We start from the raw sequence: 18,204 nt of genomic DNA on the forward strand, positions 1-18,204 counted from the left end.
AGAAGCCCGGAGGAAGGATCTAGGATTGGCCAGGCATGGAGACTGGAACTAGGTTGAGAAGCAGGTGGGGTGGAAACTTGGTCTGGGTGGGCAAGGAAAATGGGACTGGGAGAAAGAGCCAGGGGTGGGAAAGAGACAGAATTGGGATAAGGGCTAGCTGGGAGGGAGATGGGCAGAAGAATCTGTACCCACTAGAGCTCACTCCCTTCCAGAGCCTAGAATGGATTCCTTAATCTTACTATTCCTTCACCATCAGCAAATATCTGAAGCCCACTGGCAAATTGCCTGTCTGATCCCCCACTTGTGCTGATCCACATATTGGATGAGAGCCTAGCGCTGCTATCAGTTACCCCATTAGCTCAAGTGGCAGAGGTCTTTGTGGTGGATCTAAAGGTTCCAACCCTGCTGGTGACACCTGGAGGTGTCAATATGATGGAATTTGTTTTTTCAGGGTTTTTTTTAAACTTAGGAAATTACACATATAAACGTACATTAAAAGAACATTAAGGTTGCAAAGTCAAACATTCAGAAGGTAGGAAATGCCAGAAATAAAGTTCACTGTGCAATTTTAATTCACCCACCTTATGCATATGCTACCCTTGAAAGAATTCTGTGCCAAAAAATTAAAAATTTTGCGCACAGTATTTAAAAATTCTGCATATTTTATTTGTCAAAATAAGACAATATAATCACACCATTTTCAATTATTTGCTGATGAGTATTTTGAAATAAATTACCAAAATAATTGAAAATGGTATGATTATATTTTTATGGTGTTACTGTGCTATTTTGAACAAATAAAATATGCAGAATTTAAATTTTTTTAATTTTTTGGTGCAGAATTCCCTCGAGTACCAGGGTTCTGTGTGGCGCAATCTGGGTGCGGGCAGCTTGGTGGGGAGTCTTGGTATGGGGAGGGGGGAAATTGGATGCACAGGGACTCGGTGGGGGAGTTCAGGTGAAGGTGATTAGGGCTCGGTGGGGGTGGATGGGAGCTGGGGGAGTGGGGCTTGGTGGGTCAGGGTGCAGATGGTTGGGGCTCAGTGGGGTTCTGAGTGTGGGGGGCTCCCAATGCAGGGGGTGAGAGTCGGTGGGGTGAAGGTTCAGAGGGCTTGGTAGAGGGGTTCTGGATGCAGGGGGCTCCTGATGCGGGGTGTTTGGTTGGAGGGTTCCAGGTGTGGGGAGGGGTCACTGTACAGGGAGCTGCTCCCCCTGTTCACCCAACCCCTGTGCATCTGGGCCTCCCCCTCTGAGCCTCACCCCCCCCCCCACTCGGAACCCCCATCCCATCGAGCCTCAACTCCTGCGCCCAGACCCCCCCAGTTCCCATCTGCATAATAGGGATAATACCCCACCCCCCATCACCTCAAGGGGGAGGAGCTCTCCTGCTGACATAGCTCTGTGTACATGAATGCTTATGACGGTGTAACTCATGTTGCTTAGGGCGGGTGGAATATTCACGCCACTGGGTGACCTACGTTTTGCCAACATAGGCTGTAGTGTAGACATAGCCTTAGATTGGCTTAACTACATCGCTAGAGGTGTGGATTTTTTACATTCCTGAGAAAAGTAGCTCTGTCAGTGTAAATTTCCAGTGTAGACCAGCACTAAGACTTGACCTAATAGGCTACAACCCTTGTCTAAAGCAGACTTCAAGGGTGAGAAACTTTCTGCGTAGTTTGTTGGTTTTCAGTCAATCCAGGATCCATTCCTTCATGAATCACCGCTCTCTGCTAATAGCATCCTCAGCGAAATGGTTTTCTCCTTGCACCCCTTGATATATCCAGTAGACCTTTGAAATGCATTCCTGTTGGTTGTGCCTGGTGTACTGCCACCATATTGTGCTCACTCTTCTCACCCACCCCCATCAACTTGTTTTCCCTATTGACTTTGCATGCCAATATAGCTCCCATTGTTTTTGTCTCACAATGCTTAATCTGCCTACATAGAGATAACTACTTTACCTATGGACTGGAAGAAACCTGTTTCTCCCTTTGTTTGGTTACAGACTTTAAAGCCTTATCATTATTATTATTAATTAATTAATTAATATGTATATATAATTCCTCATGTAGTGTTAGTACATAAACATCACAGTGATATTAGTGACTCGTGTGTCACCAGCTTCCATTTGATACCTCAGATGATATACTTTATAGATAGATTCTGTGACAGCAATGTGTTGGGTGTAGTGAGTTTGTCAGGAGCAGTAGGAGTTGCTGACAGAACAGGAAACCCTTTGCCAGTTGGTATGGAGGGGCTCTTGGGGTCACAGTCACTTGGACTCCCAAACACTTGGGAGTTGAGGTTGCAAAGTGAGTGTGACTGCTGGAGGAAACAAGCTTACTAGTAGCACTTGACTAAGTGCAGGGCAGCATGAATCTTGGTGTTTATTTTTGTAGTTGTGGTACAAATCACCAAGCGCAACTTTTCTCTCCCATAGCAACTAAAATACTCGACTTCAGCTTCATTGGGAACCAGGAGGAAGGCATCTGATTTTGTAAGATGCAATTTATGGGTATGTCAGAAAGAGGCTTGGCAAACAGGAAACCCAGACGAGAACAAATCTGTCACTCGTTTGCTTCTGGGTTTTTACTGCCAAATGGTTGTTTCCTTGCAGATGTTAAATGAAGTGGAGCAGGCCTGCAAAGCATACAGGCTTTAGGGGATTCCAATTTCATGAGAGAAAAATCAAACAACAAAATAAGAGGATCATTGTTACTTAGGACATGTTTCCCTGATAAGAGATGAATAGGCTAACCCAGTCTCTTTCTCTTTACTATAATTATCCTTTTGTTTTGGAGCTAGTTTGTAAGAAATGCTAAGTCACTTTTTATTTTGCTTTCATTAAGTTGATTCTTTAGTTGAGAGCACAGTCAGCTTTAACTCTGATGTGTTACACTTTATTTATCAGTTAACCTCTGGGATGTTTTCAGATGATACCAAAACCGAATGAGCCAGCCCGCCAGCATGAAAGCCACCCTGAGGAGACGGAAGAGGAGTTACGAGAACACCAAGCACTTTTGGAGGAGCCATACAGTGACCGAGTCTCAAGCCAAAAGGAGGTGCAGGTGAAGCAAGAGCCCATTGAGAGTGATGAAGAGGAAACAGAACCACCACCGGAACTAGAGCCAGGGCAGAGGCAAGCTGAACAGGAGCTGCTATTCCGTCAGGTAAGGTACAACAGAGTGACAATGTGCATACAAAGTGGTCTCTTGAAGTATGATGGAAGCAGACTGGCATTGTACTGTTGGTAAGCTTCTGCTGCCACCGTCTGCTCTGTACCTGTTTTGTGGCTATGTAAAGGTGAGGTATTTGAGATAAGTTCGCAGAGATAGTAATACAGGTTAATATCAGTAATAATGAAATAGCTAGAAGGGCAGTGTATGCTAGCATAGCTACGCAGGGCATTTCAATGAGAGACATATAGACTATCTTCCTTTTGGTGGAGGCAGAAGTAGTGCTGAGCTGCTGCTTTTTTAAATATTTGCCATCATGCCAAAATGTTCCCAGTAATGTGAAGGGCACAACTGCCTGGGAAAACCCCACAGCACAGAGAGCTGCATGCTGGACGCAGCAGAGAGGCTGCCAGATCCCCTTCGAAGTGAGACAGAGCAGCAGTGGGCAGAGGACTGAAGCCCTGGCGGTACCATACAATGGTCTGAGTCACTTTGAGGACTAAGCCAACTGCTTGCTGGGTAGCAGTGTTACCATCATTTTGCTGTACACGCTGTAACTTGGTACTGTGTTCAGTGATATGCTTCAAATTATAACAGTAAAAGCTGTGTTATCCGGCACTTTATCAACCAGAAAGCTCTATTAACCAGCATTTCTGATATCTCCCAATACAAATCTTCAATCTAGTAACCGGGACTAGTATACTGCCCCGCACATTCTGCAATTGCACATTCTGCACTCTACTTTTATGCAAAAGAGGCAGAAGACAAGTAAGCAAGCTGGTATCAGGGATTTATTCAAAAAAGCAGCTTCCAGGGTGTGTCATAGGGTCATTACAGACAGATTCAGCCCAATCTCCTACCCAGTCTACATCTACAGTGATAACTGATGTTGATAATGACGACCCTGAGCACTGCAAGATCCTGAAGTGCCTTCTGAATCATCAAAAAAAGATTCAATTATGTTCAGTATAGTTTTAGTGTTAGGTGTATTTTTAGTGATCTGGGTGTATGTCATGCGCCACACATAGTGATATGTAGTGTCATAAGATAACCTACTGTATAGAAAACTTTACATGTATACACCTAAGCGCTTCAAGAAACCAACCACTCTGCAATGCAGTACAACTACTGGATTGGTGAGTACCTGTATACTATTTTATACTTTATTCATTTTAATTCTTTGAAAATTGGTATTCCATTGGTAAGCATAACACTTAGTTACCTGGAATTTTTCACTGACTGGCACCCCCATTCTCCCAACATGCCGGATAACAAAGCTTTTACTGTACAATTATTATTAACTTTAAAGGGGCAAATATGCGTGAAGCATAGAGTATTTATAATTAGTATACATTTGTAGTCCAGGTCGATTAACTACATGAAAACACTTCTAAAATTAACTCAATCATCTAATAAGTTTAATATTCAAAGAATAATGAAGTACTTATCCTTAGAATTATAGAAATTAAATAATATATCAATAAGCATCATCATATTGCCATCTCTAAATATGGTTAGAAGATAGAAGGGCTAGGGATATCATTACACAGCTGTATATTGAACCCCATTAGAAGAGGAATAATGACAGCAGTGCACCAATGTATGGTCCACAGAGATGACAGCACTTGAATTTTATGACTGTAGTATTACGTGCTTTGGCACAAGCAGGGGGTGAGGGGAGGCACTGCCGCAAGACAATGCAATTAGGACCTGATCCAAAGTCCATTTAAGTCAATAAGAGTTTTTTCATTGACTTCCATGGGCTTTACCTAAAGCAACTGAGAGGTATGTTACAAACTGGTGAATCCCCATTGCCTGTGGAAAATAACGTTAGCTGTAATTGCAGCATAATGCAACCTTTGGAAACATTTTCATGTCCTTTGGGATTCAGCTGGAGCACAGCAATTTTCACCAAGAGACGTTTGCTGGCCAGCATACCAAGTCAACTGCAGACGTTGCATAGAGGAAGTGTGGCTGGATTGCCGGGGGAAAACGAAGCATCAGGGCAAAACTGTATATTTCTTGTAATGACTTATACACAGGGACACAGTACACATCGTTCCAGGTTTATTAGCTTGGTTGAAAGTATGCAAATTGGACCTGCATTTAGGAAGAAAGAAAAATAGTGATTATTTCTAATGTCCATGCCCCTGCTTTTGCCAGTTTCAGACACTGTAGGGCAGCCTTCTACACCCCCACCGTGCTATCAACACGTGACTTGTCCACTAAAGGACAGTTTGCCAACCCTAGGAAACAAATGTCACTTCTTTAGAAAATAAAGTGGAATTCCTGCCTTATCACAGTGGATACTTGCCTCTTGAGTCTCCAGTGTAATGTGACTGGTTTGCACCATTCTGACAGCACAGAACAATCTTAAAGCTCAGGTATCTGGCTGCTGGAGGATTTCTTCTAATTGAAGGAATCTTCAGGTGATATTTGTGCTAAAACTAGTCCTATGCTACCTCCCCTCCATGCAGCCAGCACAGGCGGCAGCACAGACGTATTCCTTTGGATCCTGATCCCCAGCTGCAGGAGCAGCCCTGAGTGTTAAGGAGAGCAGCCTTCATTCCACAGGATGCTCATTGCATGCAATACAATTAGGATACATAAATTAATATAGAGTCGTTTGCACTGGGATCTATATGCCCTTGGTAGGACAGGTCCGTGGATTAAAGATGAAGGAAACAAGTGCCTGACTGTATCTAATCTGTACCTAGAAAGTCAAGAAAACAGAAAAATACTTAATACTGTTAGGAAAAGATCCTGAGATGCCTTCATTAAATAGATCAGCCTTGTAAACAGTGAATAATACAGGCAAATAAACTGTGACTTCTGCACAGGAATACCTAGAATTCCAAAGGTGACTGTTAAACAGCGTTCATTTACTTGTTTGGAATCATGTTAGGCCTTGAACGTATACAGAGTAGGTATTTCATAAGCCCATGCTCGAGACCTTGGACATCTCTGCCAGGGGTCACTTGTCATAATTCTGCTTCTCTGTGTCCTTTGCTAATATAACTGGCAGATTCTCAGTTGGTGAGAATTGGTGTAGCTCCATTGAAGTCAGTGATTCTATGCCGCTTTATACCAGTTGAGGCTCTGGTCCTGTCTTTTCTGCTGCAATATGGTAACCTTTGTTGTAAATCACTGATTTTTATCAGGAGGCTGTGTGTGTTTCTGGCATTGTTTAGTTCTAGTTTGGTTTTTAAAGATAGAATATATGCTCTTTTGCCTCCTAACTGCAGAAATGTGTCTTATGATCCAGCCCACAGAAAAAGCCATGATCTGTGAAAATAACAGTAACTTCTCAGTGTATCACCATACTAGGGCAGAAAAAAAAACCCATATTCATATATTAATAAACATTGCATAAAGTGGATAGGAGTGGAAAACTTGTGCAAGGTGCATGCAGGATGGTCCTCCTGACCTGCATTGCTGTTTAAGTATGTTTGTGTATGTAGATAGATGGCCACACTCCAGGTTTTATGGTTCTAAAAGCATCCAGTAATAGAATACCCACTAACAGTAGGTGTGGTGTGGAGAAGCAGTCACTTAGTGCTCTCTAAAATGGAGCTAAATGCTATGAAAGCTCAGTTGAAAGTGTTGTTAAAGTTCACCTCAACTTGGTTTTGAATCTGTATTAGCTATTCAAAATATAGTGCACGCTTGTAGTTGTGGGCCTCTTTTATTCCTCCTACATAAGAGAAAAAGTGAGACTCTTAAAATAAACAAATACATCTTTGATTAGTAGATATTAGCAGGCTGAGGATTTTGTTTAAGTCAAGCTGTCAGCCCCAGATTGAAGGGGGAAGGGGCAGGATATTTTTGGCACAGAGCCCTCGACCCTGGAATCAGCCTCCTCTGTATGACTAGCACAGCAGAAGTTTGTTGACCTTGTGGAAATGTTGCGAGACCTGTGCATTACGAATAGCAGGGAGCCAAATGAGGATCAAGTGGCTGCAACATCATTACCTTCAAATATCTCCCAAAGGCATCTTGTCCTTGCAGCAGTAAAAAGGGGGAAGGTGTAGATAGATGGCCACACTCCAGGTTTTATGGTTCTAAAAGCATCCAGTTTGCAGCCATGCTTCTGTTGCCCATTATTTATTTGATTTACACAAACATGAGCCTATTGCCTGAGCATTTGGACATATTTGCATTAATAAAACTTAAGCAGCATTTAACATCATGCTGCTAACAACTGGCTGCAGCAAGAATCCTTCCCAAATTTACAGCTTCCCCCTGCCATAATAAAAATATAGACATAAGGTATTAATCTCAGACAATTACCTGAGCAACCCTAAAAAGAAAACTGTCGTCCCCTAACGCCCCTACTCTACTTGAGCTACATTGATGACATCTTCATCATCTGGACCCATGGAAAAGAAGCCCTTGAGGAATTCCACCAGGATTTCAACAATTTCCATCCCACCATCAATCTCCTCCTGGACCAGTCCACACAAGAGATCCACTTCCTGGACACTACAGTGCTAATAAGCAATAGTCATATAAACACCACCCTATACCGGAAACCTACTGATCACTATACTCACCTACATGCCTCCAGCTTTCATCTAGACCACACCACACGATCCATTGTCTACAGCCAAGCTCTAAGATACATTTGCTCCAACCTCTCAGACAGAGGCAAACACAATCAAGATCTCTATCAAGCATTCTTACAACTACAATACCCACCTGCTGAAGTGAAGAAACAGATTGACAGAGCCAGAAGAGTACCCAGAAGTCACCTACTACAGGACCGGCCCAACAAAGAAAGTAACCGAACGCCACTAGCCGTCACCTTCAGCCTCCAACTAAAACTTCTCCAGCGCATCATCAAGGATCTACAACCTATCCTGAAGGACGATCCCCCACTCTCACAGATCTTGGGAGACAGGCCAGTCCTTGCTTACAGACAGCCCCCCCAATCTGAAGCAAATACTCACCAGCAACCACACAACAAAAACACTAACCCAGGAACCCAACCTTGCAACAAACCCCGTTGCCAACTCTGTCCACGTATCTATTCTGTCCACATATCATAGGACCTAATCACATCAGCCACACTATCAGAGGCTCGTTCATCTGCGCATCTACCAATGTGATAAATGTCGTCATGTGCCAGCAATGCCCCTCTGCCATGTACATTGGCCAAATCGGACAGTCTCTACGCAAAAGAATAAATGGACGCAAATCAGACGTCAAGAATTATAACATTCAAAAACCAGTTGGAGAACACTTCAACCTCTCTGGTCACTCGATTACAGACCTCAGTCGCAATACCCCAACAAAAAAACTTCAAAAACAGACTCCAACAAGAAACTGCAGAATTGGAATTATTTGCAAACTTGACACCATTAAATTAGGCTTGAATAAAGACTGGTAGTGGCTGGGTCATTATACAAAGTAAAACCTATTTCCCCATGCTAATTTTTTTCCCCTATTGTTACTCACAATTTCTTCAAAAAGAACAGGAGTACTTGTGGCACCTTAGAGACTAACAAATTTATTAGAGCATAATGCATCCGAAGAAGTGGGCTGTAGTCCACGAAAGCTTATGCTCTAATAAATTTGTTAGTCTCTAAGGTGCCACAAATACTCCTGTTCTTTTTGCGGATACAGACTAACACGGCTGCTACTCTGAAACCTGTCACACTTTTTTGTCAACTGTTGGAAATGGGCCATCCTGATTATCACTACAAATGTTTTTTTTTCTCCTGCTGCTAATAGCCCACCTTAACTGATTACTCTCGTTATAGTTAGTATGGTGACACCCATTTTTTCATGTCCTCTGTGTATATATATCTTCCTACTGTATTTTCCACTGCATGAATCCGATGAAGTGGGTTTTAGCCCACAAAAGCTTATGCTCAAATTTGTTAGTCTCTAAAATGCCACAAGTACTCCTCGTTCTTTTTCCTAAAAAGAAAACGTCCTTCACAGTTCAGACAGAAGATGGAGCGTTTTTCTATATGGGGACACTCCGAAAAGCTAAGTGGAATTAACTAAAGATGTGAAGTTAAAATCCATTAGTTTAAAGCTTATTAACCTTCCATGTGGACACACTCATTCAGAAGTAAAATGGTCTTAGTTCACTTCATTTAATCCCCTTTGGGAACAAAGGCCAGTGTTCTGAGGTTGCACCGAGCATTCTCTCCCTCAGGTGCTTGCTGGCTGGTTCTTGCTCACATGCACAGGGTCTAACTAACAGTGGTCTCATTGGCAGCCAGTGGGCCAGATCTGGCCCTCAAAAGCGTCCACACACACCCCACGTCCCACCCCCGAGCAAACCTGCTCTGCAAGGAGGCATCCTCTGCGCAGCATAATCTCATATGCTGTAAGTGAACGATTACACTGCATGGAGGACACCATGTTCTACAGCATGTATTTCTGTATGTGGACTGCAGAGGTGCCCCACAACTGGCATCCAACCCACAGGACTGAAAGAGTTGTCCCACCCAATGCCCTGTATGGTTGGGAAGGAATTTTTCCCCTAGGTCAGCTTGGCAGGGGTCCTGGGGTAAATTTTGTCTTCCTCTGCAGGTTTCTTGTTGGGAACATCTGAGTGTATCTTGTGTAATTGCCTGCCATTGCAAGGGCCTCAGGCACTGTTACACCTCAGTACCCCCTATTCTCCGCATGTGACACATAATAGTTTAGTCTTTTGATGTCTGTAATACTTTGGTTTAATTTCAGTTATTGGGTTTAGCGTGTGAGTGCAGGGTAGTCCGGGTGGCCTGTGGTATACAGAAGGTCACACTCACCTTAAATTCTCTATTTCTAAAGTAGACAGTCTATGCAGGGTTTTAATGTGATTTAACTTAACATCTTCAGTTAATTTGTCTTAATTGTTTCTGGTGTCCGCACGAGTATATGAGCTTGGCATGGTCTTGGTCCTGACCCTTGGATCAATATGGGAAAGCCATTTAGTGAAGGGTCCTCCACTGGGAACATTCTGCCATCAGCCCTGATCCAGTCACATGTAGGGCCTCTGGGTGATGACTCTTGTGCAGATTTTGACTATTACGCACATTCAGAAGGGGCATGGTGGTCTTGAGTTGCAAAAACATAAATCATGGAAGGCTGCAAAGTCAGCGTGTGGGTTTGTATCCAAAAGCAAATTTGAGCTTTTTAAAAGCTGCACTTGAATAGCTGTGTAAGGGTGCGTAGACTCTGTAGTGTGAGTGAGTGTGTACTAAGTCCCTGATTCAGAGCTCATGGAATTTAATGGGACCTTTTCCACTGTTTCCTTGGGCTTTGGATCAGGCCTTCATTTTAGCACGCCTCCCTCCGTATGTATGTTTAATGTATGTGTGTGTGTTCACTGTATCTAGGAAATAAACCAAAACTCCAAACAAAATTGTTTTTAAAATTCCATGCCAACTTTTTTTTATTGTGATATTTGCATGAACCATCCCCTTATATTCCTTTCCATCCTCCCCAACAGCAAGCCCTTCTACTGGAGCAGCAACGCATTCACCAGCTGAGAAACTACCAGGCATCAATGGAGGCAGCTGGCATTCCAGTGTCTTTTGGAGGACATCGGCCTCTGTCTCGTGCACAGTCCTCACCTGCATCTGCCACCTTCCCCATGTCCGTACAGGAGCCACCAACTAAGCCGAGGTTCACAACAGGTAATATTTCAGGGCCTGGGAGGGTGATTGGATGTGGCTGAGAGTTCTGTTTGGGTACATTATCATTTATTCCTTAAAAAGCACTTGACCACGTAGAAGTGGAATGGGTGACACTAACGCATCGTTGGAGGAGGCAAGGATTGCCCTCCCGTGGAAAAGCCACCCCCCAAACCTGGTGTATTCCCAACTATCAGTTGGTGGCCAGGATGTTATTCTGGCTTTGGCTAACCCCATGCTCTGTGGCTAGGTGGGGGATGGAACAATCTGGGTCAGTCATTATACACCATATTCTGCCCTACCCCCCACAACCTCCATCACCAAAGGGAGAGATCCTATAGAGGGAGAATACTATATGTGTATTTTAATTAAGCTAAAAAAAAGTGAAAGCGATGCAGTGTTATGACTGTACATTCCCAGAAACAAGGCCAATTCAGACTAAACCATGCGGTTGATGTGAACATGAGGAAGGAAGAGACACAGCATGATTGATAAAGGACAATGTACCAAGCAACGCTTCTAGCCTGAACTCTTCATTTACTTCCAAGCAGATTTTGGACCATGTTCTCTGCCCCAGTTCAAGCCCTTTTGCGCCTTCTGAGTGACACACAGGGGCTGTGGTCCGGCTGCAGCAGCCTTGTTGTGAATTCCTCCCAGGGATAGGGGAAACTCTCACCTGTGGTATCATTGGCATAGGAGCTAGCTCTGCCAATCAGCTCCTGCTCTTCCCTGGTGTAAGGAGCAGGAAGGGGCTATGCTATGTCAGAGGCAGATCACTTCACAGATGGCATATGGTAGCCACTTGTCTTAAGTTAGGGTAGCCGTCAGGTTACCTGATGGCCTGACCCTCCTGCACTTAATGGCTTTTTGCATAGGAGATACGCATTGGTTTTAAATAGATTTTTTACAATTTAATTTTCACTGTTGTATTGTGAGTCCATTAATGGCTATTAGCCAGGACGGGTAAGGAATGGTGTCCCTAGCCTCTGTCCGTCAGAGGATGGAGATGGATGGCAGGAGAGAGATCACTTGATCATTGCCTGTTAGGTTCACTCCCTCTGGGGCACCTGGCATTGGCCACTGTCGGTAGACAGGATACTGGGCTAGATGGACCTTTGGTCTGACCCGGTACGGCCGTTCTTATGTTCTTATGGGGCGGGGGGGGAGAAGAGAAAGGAAAATATTCAGTCCATAGTGTAAATGGTCTGGCAGCTGAGCTTAAATGGTAAGTATGCAATAATGGGCTTTTTAATAACATGGATATTGTTTTCTTGTTATAGTCCATACTAGCCCCATCCTGGAAGGTAGGTAGGCACAATTCCTCATTCTTGGATCAGCTACCAAAGTGTGTAAATGTGTGTAGGATACTGTACTCCCCCAGAGACCAAAAGAGAGAAAAGCTTCTCCTTCCTAAGCCATTAAGGACCATCATCAAAATCCTTTCATATGCATTCTGTTTTCTTTGGTAAATTCTGTTTTGGATAATCACTCATTATATGGAGTTTTTCAATGCCTGCGTTAGGTAGTTAAGAAGAGTTTTGTAACATGCACCGATTTCTTCCCGATATACCAAAGGCCATTTTGTGAATGAATGTTTTACCAAATAATGAAAGTGTCTGTGTGCAAAAAAGTCTCAAGGCTAAATCACAATTCCTGTTTTTATTTTCTTTGCGCTAAATAACTGAAGTACCTAAACCAATATTTTTCCATACCCTGAAAGACAATCCGCTTGGTCTGTAAGTTTGTTGGCCTACATTAATAACAGCAGTTAGATGTAAAGTACGAGCCTTTGGTACCTGTGCATGCTAGCTGTGAATTTGAGCATGCATGTCTAGCAGTGTACATCTCCAAGCAGTTGCCTGCTTATTGAAAATCAGGCCTTATAATGTCGTTTTTATAACAACTGAATACCTTGATTTCTAATGGAAACAACAATGCAGTCAGTAGTGGCACCAGAAAGGGCAAGGATACAATAGTGTGGGCTGGCATTTTCAAAGGATCCTGAGGGAATTAGGCACCCAAACCCCGTTGAAGGTCAGTGGACATTGAGCACCTAGTTCTCTTAGCCCACTTTGAAAATCCCAGTCTTCAAGATTACGGATCCTATGTACATTTTAGAAGTTGAGTCATGACTTGCCCTTATCTGTTTCCAGCTTCACCATTTAAGTTGCGGCATCAGTCCTATGAGTCTTTACGAAATTTGACTGTACAGTAACATTTACTATCATGGGATTTACATTTTACCTAAATATGTGCCTTGTAATTTCAGTTATAATTATATACTAGAGTGGAACAATAAGAGTGGTGATTTTGAAAACTGTAAATAAATCTGCTCAAAGTTCTACAATTGTAGACGTCAAATTAAAGAAAATAAGTGTTCAGGTAGGATTAAAAAATTGCTTAAAATGAGAAGAAACCCACATTACCTTTACATTGTACGAGACACGTAATACTGTGACAAGACAATAATGTGCAGAGTACTTAGTGTATCTTATCTGGTTAATATCCTTTTCACAACATTTAATTTGTGAAACGTTTTCAACTCTAGGGGCCCGATTCTCCACTACCTTGAACATTGTGCAATTATTTATACTCATGCAATGAGTGGAAAGTGGGGTGTAAAACCTTTTAAAATTGGAATGGCAGCATTTTGCACTTGCATAAGTACAGATGACAGCCAACATAAGGTGCAAGGCATTGGAGAGTCACAACCCAGCTGTCTGTATCATTGAAATTGGGTAATAGAAAATGTCGAGGAAAAGAATATTTTGATGTTCTTTCCTTATACCATTATAAATGGTGCATTTAAATCCTCCTCTGCCCTTATTCGAGTCGTGACTCTTCTTCTTTCTTGGGGGGGTGCGGGGAACCTTTTAGACAAGTGTTTTTGGTACATATCTTATTATCTTAGATGGAAAAGAATTTTCCATTTTATTACTGCAGCTCAGAGTAACAGAAGAGTTTTCAGATTTTAAAACTTTAATATTTTGGTGAGCTAGGCACAGAAAGGAAAAGCAAAATGTTTCAGGCATACTCCATTCATATTCTAGAAGAGACTTACCCAGTTAGATTTGGTACAGAGAGTTACTTTTTTGAATTGAAGTTCTGTCCACTTGATACAGAAAATACTGATCTGGAGGGTGGGGAATGACATTTTTTTGAAATATTTGTAAAGGCAAACAGAAGTGCTCTAGGGCATCCTGTCACAATGCGGTCACACACACACAGCCATAGTTATACCGGAAAAGATTCAGTTGTAATGGTGGCTATTTTTAAAGTCTAATATTATAATTAAGTGCCTTGAATTTTATAGTAAATAAAGATTTGAAATTAATTTTTAAATCATCTTTTTAATAAGTGGCTTGAAAAGAGAATCTTGGTTTGAGGTCCTAATCAAACTGACCAAAGAGGTCAACAGATTCCAATAGTGCATCTTAAAAGATCAGTCTAGTGTAAAATAGGCAAATGAATTAAAAATTGCCTCTATTTTTTATCATGGGAGACGGGAGAGATTCCAGAAGACTGGAAAAGGGCAAATATAGTGCCCATCTATAAAAAGGGAAATAAAAACAACCCAGGAAACTACAGACCAGTTAGTTTAACTTCTGTGCCAAGATAATGGAGCAAGTAATTAAGGAAATCATCTGCAAACACTTGGAAGGTGATAGGGAACAGCCAGCATGGATTTGTAAAGAACAAATCATATCAAACCAATCTGATAGCTTTCTTTGATAGGATAACAAGCCTTGTGGATAAGGGAGAAGCTGTGGATGTGGTATACCTAGACTTTAAGAAGGCATTTGATACGGTCTTGCATGATATTCTTATCGATAAACTAGGCAAATACAATTTAGATGGGGCTACTATAAGGTGGGTGCATAACTGGCTAGATAACCGTACTCAGAGGGTTGTTATTAATGGTTCCCAATCCTGCTGGAAAGGCATAGTAATAATAATTAATGGAGATATCCCATCTCCTAGAACTGGAAGGGACCTTGAAAGGTTGAGTCCAGCCCCCTGCCTTCACTAGCAGGACCAAGTACTGATTTTGCCCCAGATCCCCAAGTGGCCCCCTCAAGGATTGAACTCACAACCCTGACAGGCCAATGCTCAAACCACTGAGCTATCCCTCCCCCGCATAACGAGTGGGGTTCCGCAGGGGTCTGTTTTGGGACCTGCTCTGTTCCATATCTTCATTAACGACTTAGATATTGGCATAGAAAGTACGCTTATTAAGTTTGCGGATGATACCAAACTGGGAGGGATTGCAACTGCTTTGGAGGGCAGGGTCATAATTCAAAATGATCTGGACAAATTGGAGAAATGGTCTGAGTTAAACAGGATGAAGTTTAACAAAGACAAATGCAAAGTGTTGCACTTAGGAAGAAAAAATCAGTTTCACACATACAGAATGGGAAGAGACCGTCTAGGAAGGAGTACGGCAGAAAGGGATCTAGGGGTGATAGTGGTCCACAAGCTAAATACGAGTCAACAGTGTGATGCTGTTGCAAAAAAAAGCAAACATGATTCTGGGATGTATTAACAGGTGTGTTGTGAGCAAGACACGAAAAGTCATTCTTCCGCTCTACTCTGCTCTGGTTAGGCCTCAGCTGGAGTATTGTGTCCAGTTCTGGGCACTGCATTTCAAGAAAGATGTGGAGAAATTGGAAAGGGTCCAGAGAAGAGCAACAAGAATGATTAAAGGTCTTGAGAACATGACCTATGAAGGAAGGCTGAAAGAATTGGGTTTGTTTAGTTTGGAAAAGAGAAGACTGAGAGGGGACATGATAGCAGTTTTCAGGTATCTAAAAGAGTGTCATAAGGACGAGGGAGAAAACTTGTTCACCTTAGCCTCTAAGGATAGAACAAGAAGCAATGGGCTTAAACTGCAGCAAGGGAGGTTTAGGTTGGACATTAGGAAAAAGTTCCTAACTGTCAGGGTAGTTAAACACTGGAATAAATTGCGTAGGGAGGTTGTTGAATCTCCATCTCTGGAGATATTTAAGAGTAGGTTAGATAAATGTCTATCAGGGATGGTCTAGACAGTATTTGGTCCTGCCATGTGGGCAGGGGACTGGACTCGATGACCTCTCGAGGTCCCTTCCAGTCCTAGAAGAATCTATGAATCACTTTTATTTTTAAAGTGTTGTATAGTAAATCCTTCTAATGCATTTTCTTGGGAGAGTTAGAAACATCGATATGCCATATAGAATCAAATCACTGGGTCTTTCTATATCATTATCTCTAGCAGTAACCAGTTCCTAATGCTTAAAGGGTATATTGCAGGGGAGATACATGGTGTGTGTCTGTGTGTGGGGGGGTGCATATTGCATATCTGAGGAGTGCGTTAGTACATATGAAATTGAAAAAAACCCTGCCTGCTTATTGCAGGCAATCAGTTTTATGTCCTGAAGCATGACATTGTACTTGTGCTATGTGAGAGGAAAGTAGCTGTAAACCCTGCAAAATCGGAATGGCAGCATTTTGCTCTTGCGCAAGGGTAGATGACAACCAACATAAGGTTGGTTACATTAGGGGTCTAACCCTTTGTTCTTGCTAACACGAGTAGATCCATTGATGTTAATTGGAATACTGGTGCATGTACAATTTTACTCACTTGAACAAGGATTCCCAAGTTGGTCCATTGGTTTGCAGTTATCCAGCTTCCGATCTCCTGTGAAAATGAATTCCATAAATTATTCTGATATTCTGTGTTCTTTCCCAGTGCCAAGGTGAAAAACAATAGCTATCCATTCTACTAGCCCACATCCTCTCTTCAACTTCAGTTTGCATTGCTTGGTATTGCCCAAACAATTCCTAATGGAGCTGAATAATGTCAGAAAGAAGCAGACAGGTGGGCACTTTTATAAACTTTTATTGTAAAGCCCTGATTAATTGAACTTTGGTTAATTTAATAATTTTGTTAACGAGAGCTCCATTCTGTCCTCTGGAGCTATAGGGTGTGTTTTCCTGCACTTAGAGGTCCCAAAACCTGGAGCAGAGTGAGGAATTGCCAGACAACTTCCCCTAATGGCTAAAAGTGTCAGCACCAGCACCAGTGCACAGTGGAAAGACAGCTTTGGCAAACTGATTGGCTTTCAAAGGAGCAACACTAATTGCAAATCTGTCCTGCATCCTCTGCACCCCCTGATATTTCAAAGATTTTTGGGTGCTCCCCAACACAAACCTATCTCTGACTTAAGGGAAGGCTAGAACTAAACTTTTCACTATGTCCGTTGTGTTTAAACAAAAAATGTCATCCTTTATTCCCCAGAATACACAATTGTGGAAAAACTGGGAGTTTTGTTCAGTGGTGTATTTGACCTGAATTCACAAATCCTGGTCCAGAAGTGTAATTGGGTGGAAGTGTAACACATATCAGAGTCACCTACATTGTTGAGATTGGGTAAATATTGTTGCACAGGGCTTCAGCCTCTTGACTCCCATGTTTAAAGGAAATAACACTGCTAAATTCCCATGTAACACATTGAATAGTTATCCCTAAGTGTGTGCTAATAAACTGCTTTCCATGTACCTTGAGTCTTGTGTTGTCAAGTAACCTTGATGTGAAGACTTTAAAGTAAACTATTTTATGGAACAAAGACCTTTCCATGGACGTATCCGCTTCTTCCAGGTTTTTGGATTAAGGAACCATTTTATCAGCAGTTGTAATAGTACTTAATGTGAGAGTCAAAGAAATATAGTGTCCTTTTATAACACTTCCTTGTATTCACATCTGCCTTAATCTGTGCTTTCACCTGCTTTCATTTGTACCTCTGCTGTTATAAACCGTACAGATTCGTCCTCTAGTAGTATTAATGATTAATTTCTTTTCCAAATACACTGAGAATTTCCAACAGGGAGAAGTCATTGCATGGTTGATAATACAATGCCACCTTATAAGAACACAGGACTAGAAGGAACCTCCTGGATCACAGACTCCAGTCCCCACGATTGCACACAACCCGGTCATATAACCAAGTTGTCCACCTCATTTACTGCAGTCTACAATTTTCTTTTCCTAATGCTCTTCATCTGCCTGTGGAATGCATATTGCCATTGTGTTTAGAATTCCAGTTCAGTACAGTAAGTTCTAGTCCACAGCAGAGGATTTTTTTTCCATGTCTCACAAGACGTTTTTTTATTGCAAGCAATTTTTGTAACTTCTGCTGCAGGCCTTGTATACGACACCTTGATGCTGAAACACCAGTGTACCTGTGGAAACACAAACAGCCACCCAGAGCATGCAGGGAGAATCCAGAGCATCTGGTCCAGGCTTCAAGAGACAGGCCTCCGTGGCAAGTGTGAGGTAATAAGTACTGCCACAGGAACGGCAGACATGTAGTTTCAGTCATGTGTTTGGGAGAGAGAAGAGACTTGGTATTTTGATT

At 42.3% G+C, this 18,204-nt stretch overlaps 1 protein-coding gene across 4 annotated transcripts in view; it reads left to right on the top strand.

Annotated features, from left to right (window-relative positions):
• HDAC4 (histone deacetylase 4) overlaps positions 1-18,204 on the top strand; it is a 192,495-nt gene that overhangs the window by 100,843 nt on the left and 73,448 nt on the right. For all 4 annotated transcript variants that reach the window (XM_034785241.1, XM_034785240.1, XM_034785242.1 and 1 more), the window contains exons 10-12: positions 2,937-3,173; positions 10,630-10,816; positions 17,989-18,122. In XM_034785241.1, the coding sequence (XP_034641132.1) occupies positions 2,937-3,173; positions 10,630-10,816; positions 17,989-18,122 (558 nt within the window). The remainder of the gene's footprint in view (positions 1-2,936; positions 3,174-10,629; positions 10,817-17,988; positions 18,123-18,204) is intronic.

The sequence above is a fragment of the Trachemys scripta genome, chromosome 11 (genome assembly GCF_013100865.1).
Source record: "Trachemys scripta elegans isolate TJP31775 chromosome 11, CAS_Tse_1.0, whole genome shotgun sequence".
Taxonomy (NCBI): domain Eukaryota; kingdom Metazoa; phylum Chordata; order Testudines; family Emydidae; genus Trachemys; species Trachemys scripta.